The sequence below is a fragment of the Lipophrys pholis genome (assembly GCF_963383615.2).
Source record: "Lipophrys pholis genome assembly, chromosome: 14".
NCBI classification, from domain to species: Eukaryota; Metazoa; Chordata; class Actinopteri; order Blenniiformes; family Blenniidae; genus Lipophrys; species Lipophrys pholis.
Window position 1 is genome coordinate 7,072,628 of NC_137633.1, and position 22,840 is coordinate 7,095,467.

The 22,840-nt window shown below is 42.8% G+C and overlaps 1 protein-coding gene across 1 annotated transcript in view; it reads left to right on the top strand.

Moving 5' to 3' along the window:
* The window catches only part of alk (ALK receptor tyrosine kinase), a gene marked incomplete at both ends in the record, with an annotated part of 444,001 nt that overhangs the window by 381,976 nt on the left and 39,185 nt on the right, over window positions 1–22,840 (top strand). Inside the window, 2 exons of the mRNA XM_080479669.1 lie at window positions 4,250–4,369; window positions 22,326–22,491. Of these exons, the coding sequence (XP_080335795.1) occupies window positions 4,250–4,369; window positions 22,326–22,491 (286 nt within the window). The remainder of the gene's footprint in view (window positions 1–4,249; window positions 4,370–22,325; window positions 22,492–22,840) is intronic.

Below are 22,840 nucleotides of genomic sequence, written 5' to 3' on the forward strand. Positions count from 1 at the left end.
CGCGCACACACACACACACACACACACACACACACACACACACACACACACACACACACACACACACACACACGATTACTATTAACACTAATGATTAGATCTAGACACTGCATTAAGGTTTTTTGTGGTAGTGGTTGGCAAATTCGCTTCACAATGACGGTTTAAATCAAGGCTGTCAAACACAAGGCCCGGGGGAGAAAACCTCCAAAACCACCAAGCTAATGGTAAATATTTCTAAGAAAAACATTGTTGTTGTTTTTTCTAAACTAATTTCTTAGGAGTAGTAGACACGGCACAACGCTGAGACCTGAGCGGAGATATGAATCATGCTGCCATGAAAGCTAGCTACCGCGTTGCTACCAAACTAGCCTCAAAGCCAGGGTGAGTTTTTAAAATAGAAAATGCAACAACTTTAGAAGGTTTTTTTGGGGCACCTCATTGCATTTTGCACCATAAGATTTCTTTAGAATTGGCTTTATATTGACATTGTAGTCATTATTGGTAGAAAATGTTTGGAAAATATTGACATTTTCATCACTTATACGCCGCAATACAACAAGGAAAATCCTTCAAGGTTTAATTTTAAATGTCATTATAGCACTGCTTTACCAGTCCAGCCCACCTAAGATGAATTTGAGCTGCATGTGACCCCTAAATTAAATTGTATTTGTCACCCCTGATCTAAATGTACGGGCCCAGTTTAGTGCCTCACTGTTAGCACGAGGGGGCTCTCGTGTGGATTTTGGTCCGAGCTTTTGCAATTTGAAGATATTTGAGGCCTCTGGCTGAGTGGGTGGGTGGTAACGGCGCGCTCCACCTCCTCCTTCCATTTCACTATCCCGTGGCTGGCCTCTGGTGAGCATCAGGTAGCTTTCGGCGCCTGAGCTAATGAGCAGTGACAGCCACGCCGGCTGTTGGCCTGCCCTCCGGTTCAGGCTGCTCCGCAGCGGACCGGCCGAGTCCTGCGCCTCGCCGCAGCAGCATACCAATGGCCTCTTGTCTGCTTCGCAGTTCTGCATCCATGCCGGCCGTGCCCGGCATGACAACAAGGCAAGCTTTATTAGCAACTTTGCCTCAGACGTGAAAAAGTTAAGAGCGCTCATGGGTGTTAACTCACAAAGACACGCCGCTGTGTGATCAGACATGTTGCGGCCACTCGTTTGGCGCGTGTGATCCGCCCAATCTGCACACAGACTCATTCTGCATCAAAGCCCCCGAGCAGTGGAGACTTAGATGATCATATTTATTTGATGATTACGGAGCTGGGAATGAGCTATTGATTTTCTTCTCTGGCAGATTTTAGGTAAGCAGTGGCTGAGGCGTTTTAAGCTTTTGAAGACGAAATTACAAGATTTCTTTGCCCTGAGACATTTTCAGTGGAGACCAGCCGTCAAAGCCACCGGGTGCACGGCAGAGCGCTGGTGTGCATTTAAAGCCAGAGCAGCTTTCAAAGACGTGTATTACCGACAGGAGCGCAGGTGACGTCTGAGCTGGAGTACAAAAGAACGCAAAGGTGGAGTTACTGTAAGTCAAAGCCAGCAGAGTTTTCTTGCAATCCTTTTAGCTGGCGGGGTAGACCCGCCCCCACCCAGCCATGTTGTTGGGAGGACCTTTAGCCTGAGGGGACAAAGCGGCGGGAAGGTATTTACAGAAACGCAAAGGCTTGTCTTCTTATCCGCCTGGTGTTCAGACATGACTTGCCGAGTGACGGTCCAGGCGGCTCACCGGGCCGCGCCAGATCGGATCTCAGTTTGCGACGCCCCTCACGTGACTCTTTCTCAAGCATCTGGGAAATGGCGCCCGCTCTTCAATGGGTTTTTTTTTTTCCCTCCTGTTATACGCAACTTCTTCATTTTCCACTCCCCATCCGTTTTAATTGAAGAAAGAGAAAGAATATACTCTCATGGACCTTCAAATCATCTTTTGCTGCTGGTTGCTGTCCAGGACAGCCCTGTGGAGAAAAACATGCAGCTACGGCGCCAACAATCTGTTTGCTATTCTGCTACTGTATGAGACAGGACGGTCTACATCCAGCAACCCCCCCCACCCCCCCACCCCACCCTGTTGTATGAAATGCAAATCGACCCGGAAAGCATGTAATCATGCTACAGACTGCTTCACATGCAGAACAGAAACACGACTCCATATGTGGGTCACATGAGCGCAGAACATCATTTACCCCTGGTTGTCTGCACGCGTCAGATGTCTATATGGAACACGTTGGAAATCATGAATTTCAAACAAAAACAACAAAAAAAAGGAAAAAGGGTCTTTCTTAAATTTTGCTGATTGAAGCACGTTGGGCCCAAACAGTTTCCATCACTGACTCCACAGAGACGCCTCTGTAGATACAGACATCCATGGTGGCAGGAGCAGGACGGAAAACAAAGGCTGCACTGTTTAAACAAATTAAAAATTAAAAAAAGTCTGGGTCATATATGTTTCTCCCAAAATTGAATAATCTGTTCATTTTAACCAGATTATTTTAATAGCTTTAGTTTTAGAGGCTTAATTTAATTCAATTTGATCTTTTCAGCATACACCCCTTCTTTCATTTCATTTTCTCTTCATCTCTTCAAATTCATAGTTGTGGGTTTTTTTCATTGATTTAGTTTCACATGTGTTTATTTATGAGTAGTTTTCAATGTTGTTTACTTTTATCGTTTCTGTGTATTCCCAGTTCCTACAATCTAATCTTTGAAGACTTTGGCTGTAATTTTACCATCAAACCATTTTTCCCCCCTGTATTTATACATTTTTAAACAAGCTGTTCCCTTCATTTCTGTCTGTATTTACTTGCTTACTTCTTTTAATAATTTGTTTACATTTTTGAATTGTAATCTGTTTTTATCAGTCACACAATTTATTGGAATCAATTTTGATTAAATCATTGATGGAATCTTTTTACAACAATTTATATATTCATTCATTCATTCTGAACACACTTTTAAGGTAAATTGTTATCAATTTCTGTTTGTCACTCACCTGCTACAAACTTCTAGAATAGGTTACGTGAGCTCAAACAGACTTTTCCGCCACATAAATCACTGAGATTCAGAACCACTGAAGTTGTCTCCACATCATCGGTGATGCAACACGTTGGGGTTGATCTGCCGTACCGTACGCTGCTCACAGCCGCGTTACCAGGCGGCGTTACCAGGCGGCACCTACATCAGTAAACTGTATCTGACGTTGTAAGAGATTATCACTTTAACAGGAACCGACTTGTGCAACTACAGATACGCTGAGGACTCGAATCTGCAGATCATACTATCAAGAACACGTGAAAATGAACTTTTGATGGGAAACGCTGCTTAAAAATATCACTCAAGACACATTCACTGCTACTGAGCTGAACACTGTGGCTGACCTTTTGAAACCAAGGGAAAATGTGTCCTCGTGCTGGAGTGGTGCATGCCCTGCAATGTCTGGAGACGTGATTGCTTGACTTCTAGTTTTTAACTTGGTACTTTAAAGATATGGCTGAACAGGCCTCCACCCACCCTCCCACACATTACTTTACCATCTATACATACATTGGAAAAGCATGTAATCATGTTCAATCAGTAGGGTTGTTTGCTCTCTGCAGTTCCTGGTTTACCACTAAAATTTCCTACTGCCAAATGCATTGCATGGACGTGATGATAAAAAAAGATAACAATAATAGTCTATGCAGTGATTTAGCTGAGCCACCATGGAAACTCTGCCTCTCCACCTCTGTTGAGGACTAAAGAATGAGGACAGATGGCTGTTTTTATTACATCAGAATCAAACCATTCTGTTAGTTAAAATGTGTTTCACTCCACTCATCTTTTGGCAAAAGAGGTTCCTCTATGTTGAACCCTTAAAGCCGACCAGCCAGTCTCTTTGCCTGAAAGACTTCTTTCAGGGTTCGAATTTGAGACTGGGGAGATCAAGGTACCGACAAGCTTATGATCTAAGGATACCCTAAGGGAGTGTTACTGATAATTGGCGACAAACCACCCAGGCTGAAAGTGCTTACTCATGTGCTGTGAGGATGGACAGGGACAGACGTAGCAATAGATCTCATGTTCTCCAGTCTATACCACAAAAGGTCACACAAATGAAACGATGCACCTCCTTCCTTTTTTGTCTTTTTTTTTTTTTATTTTTTATATGTGTTAGTGAGTGGTCCATGGCTGCTGCACTTAACTCACTTACTCAGAGTGACATTGACAGGATTTTGCTGCTGCGCTTTATCAATGAAAGGCTTTATGTTCCTTTTCAGCCAACGGTGAGTTTCCGCCCGTGGTGACCAGCTCGACCAGGTTGCCCTTCAGACCGACCATCCGGACACTTCCGCCGTCCATCCGAAGCCCCTCAGTAAACTTCCCCACCACAGATTACTGTAAGTAAGAGATGATTGCTAAAGAGGGGGCTGAATGTGTGAGTGATCCCTAAATGTGCTTTCCATCCACCCTGGGGCAGAAAATCTTCCACAGTGCGGTGTTCTGCCTGTTTCTCCCTCCACCTCTTTGTCGTGCTCTGCCTCCTTCTTCTGCCTGCATGAATTTCTGATTCACAATCGCTCTACTTGTGCTAAGCATTGGCACAATGCATAATTGGGTCTCAACAAAGTAAGTGTGCCCCCTGCTGGTCGGCAGCACAGCCGCATTCAGGGGAGTGCTGCATAGATCTCCTTTGGCATTAAATGGAGCAGGACGGGCAGTTTTGAAGTGTAAAATCCTCCAATTTGTCTCCTGAGAATGTCAATGGAGCCAGTTACACAGACTTGACATTTTCCACCTTGTGCTTTCTCTGTCTCTCTCCGCCCTCCGTTCAAAAGGGTAAAAACAAGCAAGGATTCATTTTCTGTATTTAAAGTCATAAGTTCGAGTTACTTTCATATCAAGCCTGGTTTAAAAACATTTTCTTTAGCGAGAAGCTTTGAAATACCAGAGGTACGATCAAACTTGAGCGATTAGACCATTAGAGTTGCCCTGAATGGAATAGGGTTTTTGAAGAGTTCATTTTTCTATGAAACACCTTTCACTAACCATGTACACAAAAACACTTGTTATGCAAACGTTGAACAAATGACAATTTTATGTCTATGACAGTTTTTTTTTTCCAGGCCAAATACAATTGGTGTGGACAGCACTTCCTAAGCTTGCGGATTGTAATTGCATTTATCTATATCTTGTTTTCTCGCCCAGGCGCTGTAAAAGCCTTTTATGGCATTCAAATGCTGTTAAAGCCAGCAAATCAATTTTGTGAAGCTCGGCGACTCGCTTTCCATCCAAAGCTCGTTGCACATTTCAATCTAGCACACCGTGGGACAAAAACAACACCCCAACTAACCTCCACGACTCAGACCAACCATTTAACTGCTCGGTCGAACAAAGTTTTGTTGAACTGCAAGAATAAAATCATTAGTCAGCTGTCAAATTTTGTCATCTGAAGCAAGACTTTTACGATTTTGCTTCAAGCGGTTGTTCCAGGCTGGTTCAAACTGCGGGACACTTCCTTCAGTCAGGCCCTAAGCAGAAAAAACAAAGATCACATTGTTGTTTGGCACTCTGCATTAACAGTGGCACTTTTAATTTCTGACCAAAAGATCAAAAGAAAGTCACATTGAACAGTTCTGTGTCTAAATATTCAATGAACAATCTAAGACTAAGACTTTAAGCACTCAGGAAATACAATTGACAATGATCTCTTTATAGCCTGGGGTATTTCTGTGTGGACTTTGCATCTTCTTCTTGTGCCTATGTTTTTTTTACAGACCTGCTTCCCATTCCCTATACCCACTGATTGTGGATGTTTTCTTCCTTTTCACCTAAAGAAGGGGTCTGCAGCCTGCAGCTCTAGAGGCACATCAGGATCTTCAGCTCCTCTGTAGTGGCTCCATGAAGCTTTTTCACAAAATTATACTTAAATAAACATTGTATCTTTTTTTTATTCTATTTACACACCAAAATGTACAAAAAAATGCAAGACTGCTTAAGAAGCAGGCCAAATGGTGAAAACAGCTAAAATGTCAATCATTTCTCAAAAATGCTGAAAAGGAAGAGTGAACCCACTAAAATCAGGTTCAAAAATGGCTGAAAATGAAATGTTTACCATCCTGAATTAAAACTTCATAACTGCAACACAAGATGGAATATTTGTGCTTGTATCATAACTGTATATGAAACTTTAGAAGCTGTTTGAAGTTTGACTCATTTCAAAGGTTAAACATGTTTTGCAGCTCCAGTTAAACTTTATAACTTTATTTGGTGGAAAATCACCAAAAAGCCTTGAAGGTTGCAGAACCATGACCTAAAGTCAGCCTCCAACCCTGCTAAACTGGATATGAAGGATGGGTAATATTTTGTTGTTGTTGTTGTTGTTGTTGTTGTTGTTGTTGTTGTTGTTGTTGTTGTTGTTGTTGTTTTTATTTTTTTTCCGGGGGCGCTGGGGCTCAGGGGGGTTGCTGGCATAGATTAACATTTTTTTGCAGCAGAATACAGGAATCATGGCTAATAATCTTATATAGTAAATGCATTTCACTTACAGTATATAGCACTTTTCCACCACATAAGCAGTACCCACAGCGCTTTACACTGTTAATCACATTCACCCATTCACACACCAATGGCGGTGGCTACCATGCAAGGCATTCAGTCCATCCACCCCAGTGTGGGGTTCAGTGTCTTGCTCATGAGATGGTCATCAAACCGGCAACCTTCCGTTCGGCAGACGACCGCTCTACCAGTCTGTCTAATAGATAATTAGAATGAACCAGAAAAAAACAGACCTATTAGCCCCAATCAGCATGAAAACAATTCACCAAAACTTCGGTACCAACAAGCTTATCAAATGACAAACTTCACTGATTGTTCATTTCAGAAGCCATTGGTCAGTTTTCATACTTAATCACATAAAAAAAGGTTGTTTGAAAGCAGGACTGAAAGCTGCTTATCAAACAGTCTCTCGGCAGCAAACGCACTCTGTGACTGTGCGACCATTACCCGGGAGCAATAATGTCTGTGGCAGTGGTTATTATGTGACAGTGTCGGAAATGACATGATGGGAGAGTACACCACACAACTATCGCCTACAGCTGCTCATCAACCAATCGAAATGCAGCGGAATATGATGATCAACAGGACAGCTCTCTCTTTGTGCAATTGGCATCTTAAATTGGCCTCTTTTTCCAAGCTCCCACCACGTCCAGAATCTCTTTCTCCTCCTGCCCCTGGAGTTTTCCAAGCACACATATACGCCACAAATAGAAGGGCTTGCTTTTTGGTCGGCATCATTTGCTTGGCTTCACAGCACCGGCGGACAACAGCGATGACATACACGATGTCCTTGCGTATTGACGCACGAGACAGCCAGCATCGCCGCTCAGTATGTCTTTGGACATCGCCTCCGATTCAGTGGAGGTTGTCATTGTGCAGTGGACAATGTTGTTCTACCCGAACTGAGTCACAATTGTATAGTCTGTGTTAAGTGTTTGGTCTTCATAACCAGGCCTGGATCACATGGTCCACTTCTCAACAAATAGAATCAGAGATTGCTTGAACGTAAGCAAACCTAGTAACAAACACACCATGAGAGGTTTTGGACTCGGTTGTTCACCTGAGTCAGGCGTGTCAGCAGGGGAAAATAATGAGGTGTGAGCGATGACAGATAAGCTGCAGAGGCTTTGAACATCAGGTGTCAGTCCGATCAAGAAATGAACACAGTGGATCCGACGCAGGACGTAACGGATGTCCAAACTGCAGTTTTCTTGCAGCACATCTCCTTCATTTGTGTTGATATGTTCAATATAGCAGTATCTTCTCGTACTTCTTGTAAGCTCTTGGTGAGTTCCTCAGAGGGGTAAGAAATTCCACTACAGCAATCCCATGTGTGTATTTTCCTTTAGCACACGGCGTGGCGGTTATGAGAGTTTTGCTTCTTTAGGTTATATAACTCATTCAGGGTACCGAAAAGAACCCAAACCAAAAGGCAAGAAAATACGGCGAAGGAAACATTGATATGCTTTCTTCTCAAAGTACGACCTCAACAAAAGGATGAGTTAAGTGCTTGGATTGAGCCAGTTTTCCAGGTGAGAGTGAGCCAGCCGTCTTAGAAATGTGTTCTCTTATATAGCGTCCAAAGCATGTGAATGATTGATAGTCCAGAGAGAAACGCAGTATGACTGGTCCATGACCTGATGCTAAATGTGCCAGAGTACATACAAACTGATTGACTGTTTTCTGCTTTGGTCCAGACCCCAAATTTAAACATTTTAAATACACAGCAGAAGAGAAAGTTGTGAACACAAAGTTTTTATTTCTTTTACTTTGGTGTTTCTTCAGTAAGGAGGGAAGCAAAATGAAGAGGATCTGCACTAAGTGGGAGACATGCTTAATTGATTAAGAGTGAACAGCTGGTCAGATGGCTGCCGATTCAACAAACAGCATTCGATCTTATAAACAGCGGCTGATAGATCGACATAGATCTGAACCGGAGGCTCATTTACTCTGTGTATACCTTCAATATCCTCAAACCAAAACGGTTAACATCACCCAAATCTATCTATCGATCTATCTATCTATCTTTCTACACACATGCACAAATACACACACACACATACACACCAACCATACCTAGAAAGTACACCTAACAGCAGCAGCCCGAAGCGTACCAGTGTTGACTATTTACTCTCAAATTGGTGTTTCCAGGACCTAATGAGCTAATTTGTCCTCTTGCCGTGCAGGTTTATCTCATTTAAAGTCTGCCATGTGTCTTTGGTTCTCCAGCACAAAGTCGAGTGTTTCTCTTTGGAGGGTCACACGGGGACAACAGAAGATCAGGCACAAGCATGACTGAGCCAGCCTTCAAACACGAGAGGAAAGACGCTGTGTAAATACGTATAGGATTATGTAGAAGGTGATTCATATCAGAGAACTTGCCACTTCAGGTTTGTTGCAAGGCCGGCAGCAGAAAGGCAATTTCATAGTGGTCACACAGGTAATGCTTCATATTGTTACAATAAAAGTGGTAGGACTTAAAGGTCCACAGAGGAAGATGGAACTTGGAGATCTCACCTGTCTCGCCCTTGTGATTATCATAGATATTAACTCAGGAGGGGGGTTGGGGGTTGGGAGGGGTGGGGGGGAGAGAGGAACTCGCTGTCTTAACGTTGGGCCATTTCAAAGACAACCTTGAGCAGTTAACATTCGCCGGGTGTCGTCTCTCTGCCTCCCTCTCAGGAGTTTGATGCCTTGACATCTGTAGGGCAGGACGGCGAGCTTGATGAGGGTTTCAGCTCGACAGACCCGTCACTCCAACCGGAGAGTCTCGCCGTCCCCGGACACGCTCCATGATTAACCCCACTGAACGTCAACGTGTCCTCTCCCTGCTCCCCCTCATTTCTCTCTTTCCCCATGCCGGTCTCCTCATTCGGGACATTTTGTTCCCCTTTTATTTCTCCATTTGTTTCCCGTCTGCTCCATGTAAAAGCTGTTATTGACTGCCTGTTAGTTCACATCGCTGCCTTCTCCCCCCCCCCTCCGCCCGGTCTCTCCGTCAGCGCTCACTCTGATCTCAGTCTGCTATCCTGCTTCTTCCCCTTGCTCCTCTTCCTCACCCTGACTTCACCTCCCTTCTTTTTTCTCCTTCTTGTTCTTCCTCCCCATCTCCATTGATTCCCACACTCTGACGCTTTCGCTTCTCACCGCTACCCGACTGAGTAGCACCCGTAACCCACTGCTGACTCATCAGTTGCTTTTGTTAGGGTGGAAGTGGAGCTGAAGAACACAAACTGCATGAGCTTTCTTTTCTTTTCTCTCTGCGATTTGCTCTCCTGGTGGGAAAGGAATGCATTGTGAAGCGCCAAATGAGCTCCAGGCCTATTTTCTGTCCATTTAATTTCCAAGAAAAACCTAAAATCTCTCCAGGAACATTTGTCGTGTTTCTATTTAAATTGTGTCATGAGGTTTCTATTATACCTTGTTCATGAAAGATGGATTATCATGTTCCGTGGAAGCAATTCATGTTTTAATTTATTTTTCAGTTTAATTTTTCCAGTTAACCCTGTCGAAATTCAATAACAAAAATCACTTGATTTTGGAAAAACAGTCTGACCCCATTATCCAATTAATTGACTTACAGGCCAAACCAGGAGATGAACTCTATCTTGCTTTCATTGGGTTCATCTGCCCTCAAGATTTTCTCCGATTTAGCCAAGTTTGTTGAGCTGCCGATGAAATGCGACCAGGGGGCCTCCTTACCTGGTGCCCAAGTCCATCTCAGTTGGTTTGTCATAAAGATGATTGAGAAAAGTTTTTCCAGCTGCTTCACTCTTTTGGTCAAAATGCCCCAAAGTACACGACGTTAGGAGAGGGTAGTAAAACACATGAGCCAAAATCAGAAAGATTTGGAACTCGAGTCCTTGTATACCTCCAAGATCTGGTATAGAGAGAACTTCTCTCTTGTGACTTTACTGAACCAGCTATAAATATAACACTGTGCCTGCAAGCCTATTTTTGGATAAGTGGGTATAAAGATGACTGGAGAAAAAAAAAAAAAAGTCAGAATATGCTCAGTAAATCTGTTTAAATTATTGTGTCTTTATGTTTTCCGCACAAACCCCAACAGAAAGAGGAAAACAAGAAAACCTTGATATTGACTGTGAGTGGCCCGTTAACGCTGCATATTTTTCCGTCTGCCATGTGGCTATTGGGAAACATCATCTGAAGACATTTTTGTCGCACGGATAGATCCTTTCAGACACGAGGTGGGAACTGCCATCGCTTTTTGGTGACAACATAAAAAGAAACTCGGGGAAGAAGACAAGAACGCATCATGCTTACTGCGTTGTCTTGGTTTCCTCGCTTATTACATTTCACTTTTCCGCCAGAAAATGGGACATAACTCATTTTTGATCTTGAGTGAGTACAGCAAAAATAAAAAAAAACGGCTTTGTTTTCGAGCCAGATTGAAAAATTGCATGAAAAGATGATGCATGTGATGTGAACTTTGCAGCAAACTATTGGATGAAACTACCTTCTGATCTGCATAAAAATAGAGTAAACCAGAGCTTTTCCATGGAGGGTTGTGTATGTTAAAGACTGATATCAGAACTAAACGTCATAGAGACTTATCGCACAGTAACTGATTAATTGATGGGTACATACAGTGTCCACTGCTTGTATACAGTTACTTCATTCAACAGCAGAAACTCTATGAATCTCTCGGTTCAAAGTTAGTAAAGTAACCGCTGAAGAAGTTGGTGTAGCTGCTAATTCTCAGAGCTCCGTTGTGGCTCTACACAAAAATAATACACGTCTCGCAAGTTCTTCTTGCCCATCGAAAATAATCGAAAATAATTGTAGTGTTTAAAAAAAACATTTCAATGGATTCACTACGTTTTTAACATTTTTCAACGTGTGTTTGAACCTTTATGTGTGGGATTGTAGAAGACTTTCACGTCATTGTTAGCAATGCTTTGTCGTGGAGTAACAGAAAGTAGATCCAGAAAAATTGTAATTTAAAAAAAAAAACTCAATTTAGAACAGCTTAACTTCGGAATTCTGTAAAGTATACAGTATATTACTGTGTTTTCTCACTTGTTGAATTTCTTTGAGAACAAACTTTTCAATTGGCTTTGCCCTGATTTAAAAAAAAAAAAAATTATTTCCTTTTCTATTTAAAGTAATAGTTTAATTAATTTAATATTTTTATTAAATGCACTCTTAAACATAAACTAGAAAGATTCCACAGTTGGATGGATGGATGGATGGATGGATGGATGGATGGATGGATGGATGGATGGATGGATGGATGGATGGATGGATGGATGGATGGATGGATGGATGGATGAAATGGTTTTATGTCTACATTCACAGTTTCTATATGAAATCTTAACACAATTCTAACTTGTTTCCTTTGAAGGTTTGTTTTTTTTTCACCTCAAAATTCTCAAGCAAAAAAACCCCCTTGCAGTCTTTTCTTCTTTTCTTTTTCTTTCAGCGCACACCCAAGAGTTTGCTCTTGTGTTGGCAAAGATTAGTGTTTGCACGTTCTCGTGAGACGATAAAAACAGCGCTGCACATACACTGTCATGATGCGTTGACATATTCACACCTTATCTGAGGGGATTAGCCTCTTTGAACAGACAGTGCATTCTCATATCGAGGTGTTCCACTTCCGCTCATGCAAAAAAAAAAACAGGAACACCGAGTTGCGTGAAGCAGATGAGAACTGGCGTCAAAACAGGAGACAGACTGAGGGGACGTCGACTGGAGCGACCTGATTGGCTCCTCAAAGTAACTGACAGCAGATGCCGGTCCCCGAACGCTCGCCGCAGAAAGGAGATTTGGCCGTTTTCGCGCCCGCTAATTAGCTTCACCGAGCAGACGCGGGCATTTGCTTCATTGTTTACTTGTTCATAAATGCTGGCCTGCAGCGATCAGTTAACTAGTAGTTGTTACTGTGGGTGTTGGAGAGGGGGAAACATTAGTCACCAAGACAGATATGAGACCGATAACAAGCGGTGCCACGCAAAACAGGCTTTTTAATTAATTGGCCTCAGTTGCTCCATAAGCTTTGTACTTAGCATTCACATCCATTCATGGCGTGCCAGCCTTGATCCATCTTTCTAATGGCTGGCCCAAGGAGGACAACTGTCACTGGAAAAGGAGGGCACATGCTAAGAGAGGAGAGCAGCTTGGAATGAAAAAGTGTTTGGACAGTTTTTGTTGTCGCTTGTTTGTTTTTTTTTGCCTTTTCTTTTTGTTTGTTGCCTTGAAAACCATTAGACGCGTCAGAGGTAGTAGATACGAAACACAAACGTCTTCATTTCTCAAACATTGCAGCGTAAACCACGTTTATGTTTGAATGTAATCACTTTCCTGAAGGGACTTGACATGTGCAGCTCTTCAGCGGTCTCAGAACACTTTACACTGCTGGTCACATTCACCCATTAACGCACTAATGGTGACAGCTGCCATGCAAAGAGCTGGATCTCCAACGGGAGCAACTTGCGGTTCAGTTTCTTGCTCGAGGACATTCGACGCGTGGACATGGCGAGGCGGAGGATCAAACCAGTGGCACTGTGATTGGAAGTGGACTGAATCTACTCGCTGAGCGACAGCACAGTGGCTCTTTCCCCGCAGTTACTGTCGTCAACATTGCTCAGCATGTCAGCTCGATCCGATTATTTTCAACATACTACTTCAAAAACTTCTGAATGCACTTCTCCATGTTCACCCCCTTGTGCGATCTCCACTGGAATGCTTAAGTTGACATGAATGGGCAATCTTCAAGTGTACTGTCCATCGATCACACACAAGTCCACCCGGGTTTGTAAGTACATGTTCAGTTTTTGAAGTATGCCACTGACTGGGGACTTGCAATTACAGCGCCTCAGACTTGTGTTTGTGTGTGTCTCTGTTTAAGGAGATGTTCGATCAGAGCCTCGCTAACAAAAGCAAGTAAAAAACATATTAGAATCAGAGAAATTGTCACAGCATGCGTTCTGGTCCAGAGTGGATTTGGTCCAGTCCATCTGTCTCTTTCACCATCTGTGGGAGACAAACACCCCCGTCCCAAGGCTGCTCACAGAGAATGACATGTTTACTGTTGTCTTTTCTTCAATAATGTTCAGAGGAGATAAAGACCACTGCTACATTGCTTTCTCTTCTGCAATCCCATCACACATTTTTTTTTTTCTAAACCATGAGATTTTTTTTTTTTTTTCACTTTGAATGTTTCTGTCTGTGATGTGACTCGTCTTCGGCGGTTTCTCCCTGATGAAATTGCACAGCGTTGACCTCTGGGTTGTTTTGTTTTTTTTGTGTTTTTTTATGGCGGCCACTGTTTGTTATGATGATGGCATACCACCGGTGGCAAAGTTCACAGAAAAGGGAGATTCATGTAATAGTCAGACGGAATGGGAGCTCCCCCCGAGGATTGGATTTCTATATTTTTTTCACTGTGTCTGTGCACATCGTCGTGTGCATCTCTGCATGTCAGAGGGCCCAGACTTGACTGGGAGGGAGCGCACCACTCATTAGAAAAGACTTGTGAGCGCATGCCTTGTTTTTAGTTTTTTCTGCAAAAGTGACTCGGTGTGTGTTTGCATGTTTGTGCAAAGCTTCATTTTGTGACTATGTCGCATGGGTGAGGTCATGTAGGGTGTGGAGCTGGCCAAGATCCGCGGGGTTGTTGTAAGCGAGAAGGGAAAGTGAGGCTGGAAGATCTGCGGACGTTTCGCTGTGCTGATGCTGGTTATTAATGCAACAGGCTAATGAGCGGAGGCAGCGTGAGCCCCGCGTACAGCCGTGAATGCGCCGCATGTCAGCGAGCGGTTAAATGCTTTTTGGTGTCAAAATATTTTGGCATGTGATTACTGTAAGCCCCACAGCTAAGAAAGTGGGCGTGTGTGCTGTTGCAGTGGTGAAATTTGTTGAGCGAGTGAAAATTCTCTCGGCAAGATGTCATAGGAAGACTGTTCAGTCGACTCGGCGTCCCCCGTCGGATGCTTCTATATTTGCCTCCTCTCTTCAAGCTATTCATAAAAGAATCCAAACCCATTGGCAGGGCTGTTTATTGTGTCTATTGTGTGGAGACGCACTTTCATGACTCCTTGGAGGCTGCTGAAAGTGCAAGTCGCAATCCATATCCCTTCATGTTAGCAGATGGAAAGAGCCCCGAACGTCAAAGTGCACTTCAATTAACCCTCTCACGGAGACGGTTAAATTTGAGGACCTTTGCTCAAGAGTTTGCATGTCATTTCCATATTCTACTCAATGGAAAGTCAAAAACATGTCATCCTAATGGGCTGCTCTGTGGAGTGATGGTTACCATTCTTGGATCTTTCTCCACTTTCATCGCACAGTTTAGAAGCAGTGGTCTGAAGGGAATTTGTGAATCTAAAATGGAATATTAGATGGGAATAAAAGTGTGTGTCTCTGTGTGTTTCGGCGACCTTTCCGGGGTGCAGCATGAACGTAAACCCACCATGACCTCAGGTGGTTAAAGCCGAAAGTGGCAGATTGATGAGAAGTACCACGTACTGTGTCATTTCTCTGTGATCATATAGGAATCATTATGTAGTTAATAGGGCTAACCCTATGGTGAGACATCCGTTGCACTATTCATTACATCACGTTGTATTCCTACACAACTTTGTAATCTGTATGTGCATATGCATATTTTTTTTTACAAGTCCAGATGTTTCATTAAAATATAAATCTCAGAAAAATTTGAATGAATTTTAAAGGCTAAGTTCCTGAAACGCAGGACGTTTTACACTCACAGAGCCATGGTGCATAAAATGCGGCCAGCGGCCAGTTTCTTTTTTCAAATTTCCTCCAGAGAACCAGTAGTAAATTACACACTACTATTCCACTGTGACTGTAGCATGTACCAACAAAGTCCTGCACTTCACTGTGTGTGAATACGCTCTGATTATAGCTGCTAACTCACCTTCCATATTTACTATTTTAAGCCCTCTGTTGTTAACATTTGATATTTGAAATTAAACTCTGTTTTGATTTTAACCTTTAACTCACTCACACAGAACTGAGACGAGAATCTCAAATATTTCTTCCACTAACTTTTAATCCCGTTATGCAGCTGCACAAATTTTACAATTTACTATGCCATAACGACCTCGGACCATTTATATAAAACTGCTATACCCAGACTCTTATTCTGCTGGAGCCACTAAAAGTCTTTCCTGTCATACGTTAATGAATAATCAGCTGAGTCACAGTGAGGAATGGTTAGCCTCTGGCTCGAAAGGCAGAAAGACACAAATCTTGCAAACAATCACACAGAGATAGAGAAAAAGGTCGCCTCAAGGTCTGACATGCTGATGCCATAAAGGCTTGAACGCTGCTCTCACACTCTCAGCCTTTTGAACGACGAGGCAGATAAAGGCCCACCTCTTGTCTCACAGCGAGAAGCCCCCGGTTCGATTCCAGGCTTGTGGCATTTTTTTTGCATGACGTTTGTCATGATGTTCTCTCTTTGTATGTTTGGATGTTCTTCAGGTTTGGCTCCAACCACCTGTGATTGAGAGAAAATTGAAATAGGAGCTAGATGGACGGTGCCTGAGCGTTGAAGCCACTGCATGTACTCATGATTAAAAACATTTATGTAACCCTGGGAAGTGTGGTTAGTTAATGCGTTGCATTAATGCACGGCAGCGTTAACTCTAACCTATTTGCAGTGATTAGCTTTTTGCACACATTAGATCAAACAACGATCTTGGCTGTCCAGATTCTGACATTTTGGTTCCACTCTCCAATGTGAAAGTAAGTGTTTTAAAGAAAAGTTCATGATTGTATGCAGGTGGTACTTCTAACATAAAGATAGGGTAACATCGTTTTTCTTTTTTTTCAAGCTTGTATGCTTTTTTGAAACAATCCGTCCAAAAGGTGCGATGAAAATGAAAGTGGACAGACTCAAGGATAAACAAGGAGGCAAATAGAAAGAAAGATGTGATTTTTTATGGAGCAGAAAAATACATCCGTGACTTGACAGATCATGAATAACTGCAATGAGCTGTGACTGTGATTAAATACGTGCAAATTAAGATAGTGGAAATGTGGAGATTAACAGTTCAGGTAATTACTGTGATAGATAGATACCTGCATGGGTGGATTGATGGACACGGCTGATAATACATACATCAAAAAATAGTAACAAATCAGCAAATACAAGTCATGCGTGCAGTCATTGCAGCCAGTAAGCAGCTGTCCAGCCGCTTAATGGTGGAAAGGAGGTGAGCTTTCTATTTCACCGGCGGGAAGAGCCGAATAACCGTTTGGCCCGCGGGGCACAAAGCCCTCTTCAGGCTGAGACAGCAGTCTGCCTCTGGAAGTGCTCTTCTGCTGGGCGAGTGTGACGGGGCATTGTGTAGTGTGGAGAGCAGCTTATTTAGGGTCCTTCTCTCTGCTCCTGACACGAGAGGGGAATACAGCTCTGAGCTGAACACACAGCCAATTCCACTGGTGGCCACATGTTATGTGCTTGACTGGAAATACAGACATTTTAGTGAGAAAGCGGGCAAATATTAAAGCACTGATTCAATTTTACGAATCAGGACTTGATTTAGGCCTTCGATTGCTAATCTCATCCTTATATGGTTCACTTTTGGTCATGAGGCTTCCATTCAGTCCCACTTTAATCCTGCGGCGTTTTTTGGATTTGCAATATCAATGATATGATGTTTTGAGAGGTAACTCAAAATGCATATCGTAAGGAAAACATTAGAGTCAAATATTGAAATCACAGGAGGACCTGTAAAAACAAATATTTGCACTTATCAATAGTAAAACTCACCCAATTTATTCCAAACTAACACTTTGATACCACGCATGCTTTTCGTCTAATGGCCATAGTAATTATCTAATTTGTGGAGAGCTGCTAAGTTCATAAACAACACACTGAATTATCTGGCAAGTCTGTCGCCCTGACAAATAAATGGGTTGCAGCCTTGAAAGGAAGACATTTTAGCACACTTGACACCTGTGTGGTATTGTCTCTTTGAGTATTCGGAATATCTGACCACATGTGGATCACTCTGGAAGCTGCAGTCATGCATCTGCCATTTCTATCACTGGACAGCCCAAGGAGCTGTAACATATGCCCCCATACTACACTTCTTTTTTTCCAGCTTTTCATTGAGGTTGAAATCAGTCTTGATGTTGCAGGGGCACGCAGTGACGCCAAACAACAGCCAGATGCAGGAGTTTCCCCACAGATGCTGGAGAACCACGAAATGAGAGAGAAAGAGCTGTGAGCTGTAAACAGCTGCTTCTCGGCCCCTCCCCTGCAGGTTTTTAGTAATTATTGGTAATAGCTCAGATTTCACCATGAAATTAAACAATGCTTTGTTTATGATGACAGTTTCATTTGGTTTTGACATTCAGCCTTTTGACTTTCACCTCCTTTATATGTGTGTGTCCATTCCTCTTTTTATGCACCCTGAAAACTGAAAGAACACAGCGCCTTGCATTGGTTAACACATGCATGTCCCAATATAATTAATACAACTTGGAGTCAAAGTTGTAAAAGTTCAGCCTTTTTGAAAGTTACTTCAAGTCTCATAACATATGAACTGGAAAGTTTCATTCATTACTTTGGCCTCGGGGTAAAGGAACAGGAATAACATTGGATCTTGTGAAATATTATCATATATATTACTTGCAGACTAAGATGATTAAAGCAAGAACAAAACAAAAAAAAAAAGGGGTGAAATATTTCAGTTTATGTCTAATAAATTCCAGCTATATGGAGATTATACCTTAATAATAATAATAATAATAATAATAATGTAGATGTGCTTGTATGTGAGAGTCACGATGTGTTTTCAGGTTGGGTTGTGGTGGTTTAGTTTGAGCCAAGGGCCGAGTGAAGGCATCACATTCACAAAGAAAGCACATTCATATAAATAAACCAATGAGATCATTAAGATGTAAAATGCATGGCGATGGGAGAGAGCAGACACACATCCAATCAGAAAACTTCTCTGTCTTCAACAACGGCAGAGTTGGTGTCAAAAAGTCACACTTGTTTTACATATCAAGTAAAAAAAAAAAACTCCTCCCAGTTAGAAAACTCTATTTTTCTTACTTTGATTCCTCTCACTACAGCTTTCCTTCCTTAACTAATTGCCATCCTGTGTTTGCCCATTAGATTTGGTGAGATTTAAAGCACTGTTTGGCTCTGGAGGCTTTCTGCAGCAGTGATGTATTCATCCCCATCGGTTCTCAGTCTTTTCTAACTTCCATCTCCAAGACATCGATTGATCCATCAAGTCCTTATTTTCCACACCCCGACAGAGCTCCCTTCGCCCAAACTCTGTTTTTCTCTTACAGTGGGAGTGCGCGTGCCGAAACCAGGCGAAACTCCAGATTCTTTCTCTTTACCACAGTGCTGTTTTAAAGTGTTTTTCAAAGTACTGGCCAGCTCCAAATCGCCTCCGCTGGCAATACGAACTCAAGAGAGAGGGAGAGAGCGAGAGAGAGATGTATGTGGGAGACGGCACGGGGCTCAGTATGAGGTACTGATGTTGTCTCCCTCTTACCTCGTGGCCTTCCAATCATGAGGACCACACCGACAAATATGAGGCTCCGCGGGCAGTCCATCCAGGTTTCAGCAGTAATAGGAAACTCTCCTGGAAGCACTAGAAACCGGCTCGCTGTGTTTTTTTATTTTCCTTTTTTCTTTCAGACGATTACAAATGTGTCTTTTTCCTCATCATCACTCAGCGGCGGAAAATTAATAGGAGCACAGTATGTGTCACCATTTGTATAAAACAAACAGGAAAGTACACTCTTGCTAAAAAAATTTTTTTTTAAAATACCATCTTCCTGCAGTGATTTTGCTCTTTCAGCAAAGTTGCAGCTTGGTGAGAGATCCTAGTAAGTACTGGGATCTCGACTTCTGAGCCTCGGCTCTAGTAGGAAGTACAAAGCCGGCAAAAGGTGTTTATGAGTTCAAGTTCCACCTCTGAGTCTTGCCTCTTTCTAGTGTATCTTGTCACTTTTTGAACAAGTTACTGCTGTTTGTCCATTGAAAACACAAAGGACATTGTTTCAGCACCACAGAGGTTTGCAGGCAAAAAACGCTAACGATAACAGATTTACCCCGAAATTGACAACCGCTGAGTAAGTTACTAAAAAGTATAATCTTGGATTAAATATTAACTAATTGCATGTTAAAAGCAAGTGAAGTTGCTTATAGTTACGGAAAATAAAACGTAACGGCTATGCTCTGTAATTTAAATCCTGTTTACACAACGTTTTTCAGTGAAAAGTGGAATTTTCCTGGTTTAGCCAGACATGAAATCAGAGCCTTTTGATAAATTTGCCTTTTCAGTGACTCCAGGCACAGTATTTTTGTAAACAAACACACAAGCTGAAATAATTGTTGAAAAACAGGGTGGTACCATTTATGTAGGTGTGTTACTGTAACCAGCCACTGTGAAAACAAGGCCAATGCTGATATTAAAATTTGACATCTTAAATTAGGGAGGGATTAATGACCCCCTGCTCCAGTGAACAGTGGTTTCGGGAAAGAGCTGCCCTTTATCAGAGACAACAAGTTCTGCTAATGCTGAAGTGACGAATGACTCAAAGCACGGACGGTTTCTACAATATTTGCAGCTGCAGACTGTGGCTGAAAAGCATTTCCTAAACCCCACTCTATGCTGAAGTCACGCTGAAGAGGTTAAGTTATTGTTCCATAAGTGGACATCCAAGATTCATGGCTCGTTGTGTCAAAGACCAGATATTCTGTCGTGTGTACAATTTAGTGTTCCTTGAGAATCATGGCACTTTTGTACCGCTCCGGGATTTGACTATTCTGTACTTTCTTTGTTTCGCATCCATCCATCTCTCTCTCCTGCTTCATCTCGTCCGGGCTCACGGGAGCCGATCCCAGCTGACCATGGGCGGAGGCGGGGTACACCCTGAACAGCTTGCCAATCCATCACAGGGAAAACTGAGACACAGACAAGTACCTGATTTGAACCAACGCTACATCGAAAGCACTAACCACTGCACCACAGTCTTACACATATTGTGATCTGTTAAGCTATATTCAGCTGTATCCATTGCACTTAATTATTTATAATGTTTGATGGACTTTTAAGTAAAGCAGCTGGAGTAATTTTTTATATTTTCCCTACAACTTAGAAGCTTTCACCAGAGCAGGTATGTGTGTATTGTATTGTTCGCCCTTGTCGTGATTTATTATCTATTTTAAGCAGCTTGTGTGTTTGCATTTGTACGAGGAAACAAACAAAAAAAATTTAAAATAGCAGCACTTACTCTGTAGGTGACAATAAATACAAATGAAGAGCAGTTTTGTCTTTGGAGAGTATCAGCGTCTGAGCTCAAATCGCACTGAGCTACAAAAGCCACTATGTGACTGGATTTGTAACAGGAGTAACTCCATCTGGCGTCAGGTTCGCAATACAAGCCCGGCCCCCGAATTGAATTGGAAGTAGTCTGAGGGCGTTCGCAGCCGTGCAGAGGGACGACAGGAGGTAGCTTCGCTCCGTCGTGTCTACCTCCTCGCGCCGTGTTCACCAGCCTTAAATCAGGATTTAGTGCTGCGGCGTTAAGTCCTTCCACGTTCATCTGACAAGACTAATCTCGTGCTAATTACAGTGAAAAGAACTCCAATTAGCTCCGACACGTGGGATTACGCAGAAAATGAGGAGAAATGTTTGTCACCTGTAGTGCTGTCACAACGTCCCCCCGCTGCTGCTGTGAATGTAACAGCAGCATGTTGCACGAGTCGCTCCCGGTCTGGAGCTCACCTCCCTAATATGTGATAATTTGCTTCATATCTTTACATTTGGCGTTATAAAACGTGGAAGATTGATGTGACATGAATGCATAAGAAAGATAACTAATTTCTGTTCTGCTCTGAATTCCAGCCTCCCAGTCATGTTTGCTCAAAGGCACAATTTGTAATATATCCTAATGTGTCATAGAAATATCAAATAGACTGTCAAGAAACAAGCGTTTTGACACCATTGCAATGACGATTATAGATTCTGCTTCAGAGATATTTCCATCCGTTCTTTTAGTTTACCACAGGAGTTAATCTCTACCAATGGTACATCCAGTCCAACAAAGAGACAGACACAGAGGACACACAGGAAAATCATGCAAATTCCACACAGAAAGGACCAGCCAGTATTCTGACCGACAACCTTCTTGCCATGATGTTACAGCACTAACCGCGACACCCCCGTGCAGCTCCTGCAGACAAATGTTACATGGACCTGTCTTGTAATACTACCTTGTACCACAAGATGGTGTCACGAGTCACTTTGGTGCCGACTCCGGCACCAAATGATGCAGCAGCACGTGTTGATGCTGGGACACGGAACTCGTAAATATAAAAGTACACAAGTTCAAATTGAAATTTTGGAATTGTTACCTTCTCTCGGATTTACGAATTGTTGACATCAAAAGAGAAGCAGCGGCAAAAGAAACAGTGAGCAGACAAAAGCAGAGGACAAGCGACATGCCGTCCTCGCCCAGACACAACTTCAGCTCCGTCCAATTTGTTTTACTAAATGCTACAAAACACATTTCGCGAGCACTCTCCCGCTTTAAGCCACATTTAAACGCGAAAAGAAAAAAAAAAGACTCCACGGAAAATGAAAATATTTTTTAATGCTGAAGGTAAAAAAAAGAAGCTTGGTTTTAAAAGATTGACATGTTACTTATATTACTACATTTGTACCTGTGAGCATTTGTGTGAAGAAATACCGACTATGTCTTAGCAGCTGTTTGAACTCCACAAAGTACTTAACATGTTTGTTTGTTTGTTTTTTTCTTCCTCATATGCAGCCAAAAAGTGGATTTTTCATACCTGTGGGGCTGTGGGCCCCGAAGGCCCGACTCCCACTCAGTGCCTCAACTCCTACAGGAACAGCAACGTCAACGTGACAGTCGGCACCCGAGGGCCCTTCCAAGGCATTCAGACGTGGCGGGTCCCAGAAACTGGCACCTACAGGTACAGGCATCCTGCCAGCGAGCAAAGCCTCCCAGAACACACACACACACACACACATACACACACACACACACGTCAGCCTCGGCCATTTGTGCCGCTGATTTCTCGCTCAACGCCCACACTGGAATAATTTTATCCCTTTTCTCTGAAGGGTCTCAGCCGCGTTGCCGGGCCAGTCATTAGGCGTGCACACTTGAGCTCCGACACGTACAGTACAGCACACGCACTTAACCTATCCGTCTTCATCAGGGCTCTCGTCGCCGCTCGCGCTTTTTCCAGCCGGTGCCGACTCTCTCCTCACGCCCACATCAGCTTCTCTGTTCATCAGCGGCGCATCAATCTTCCAGCA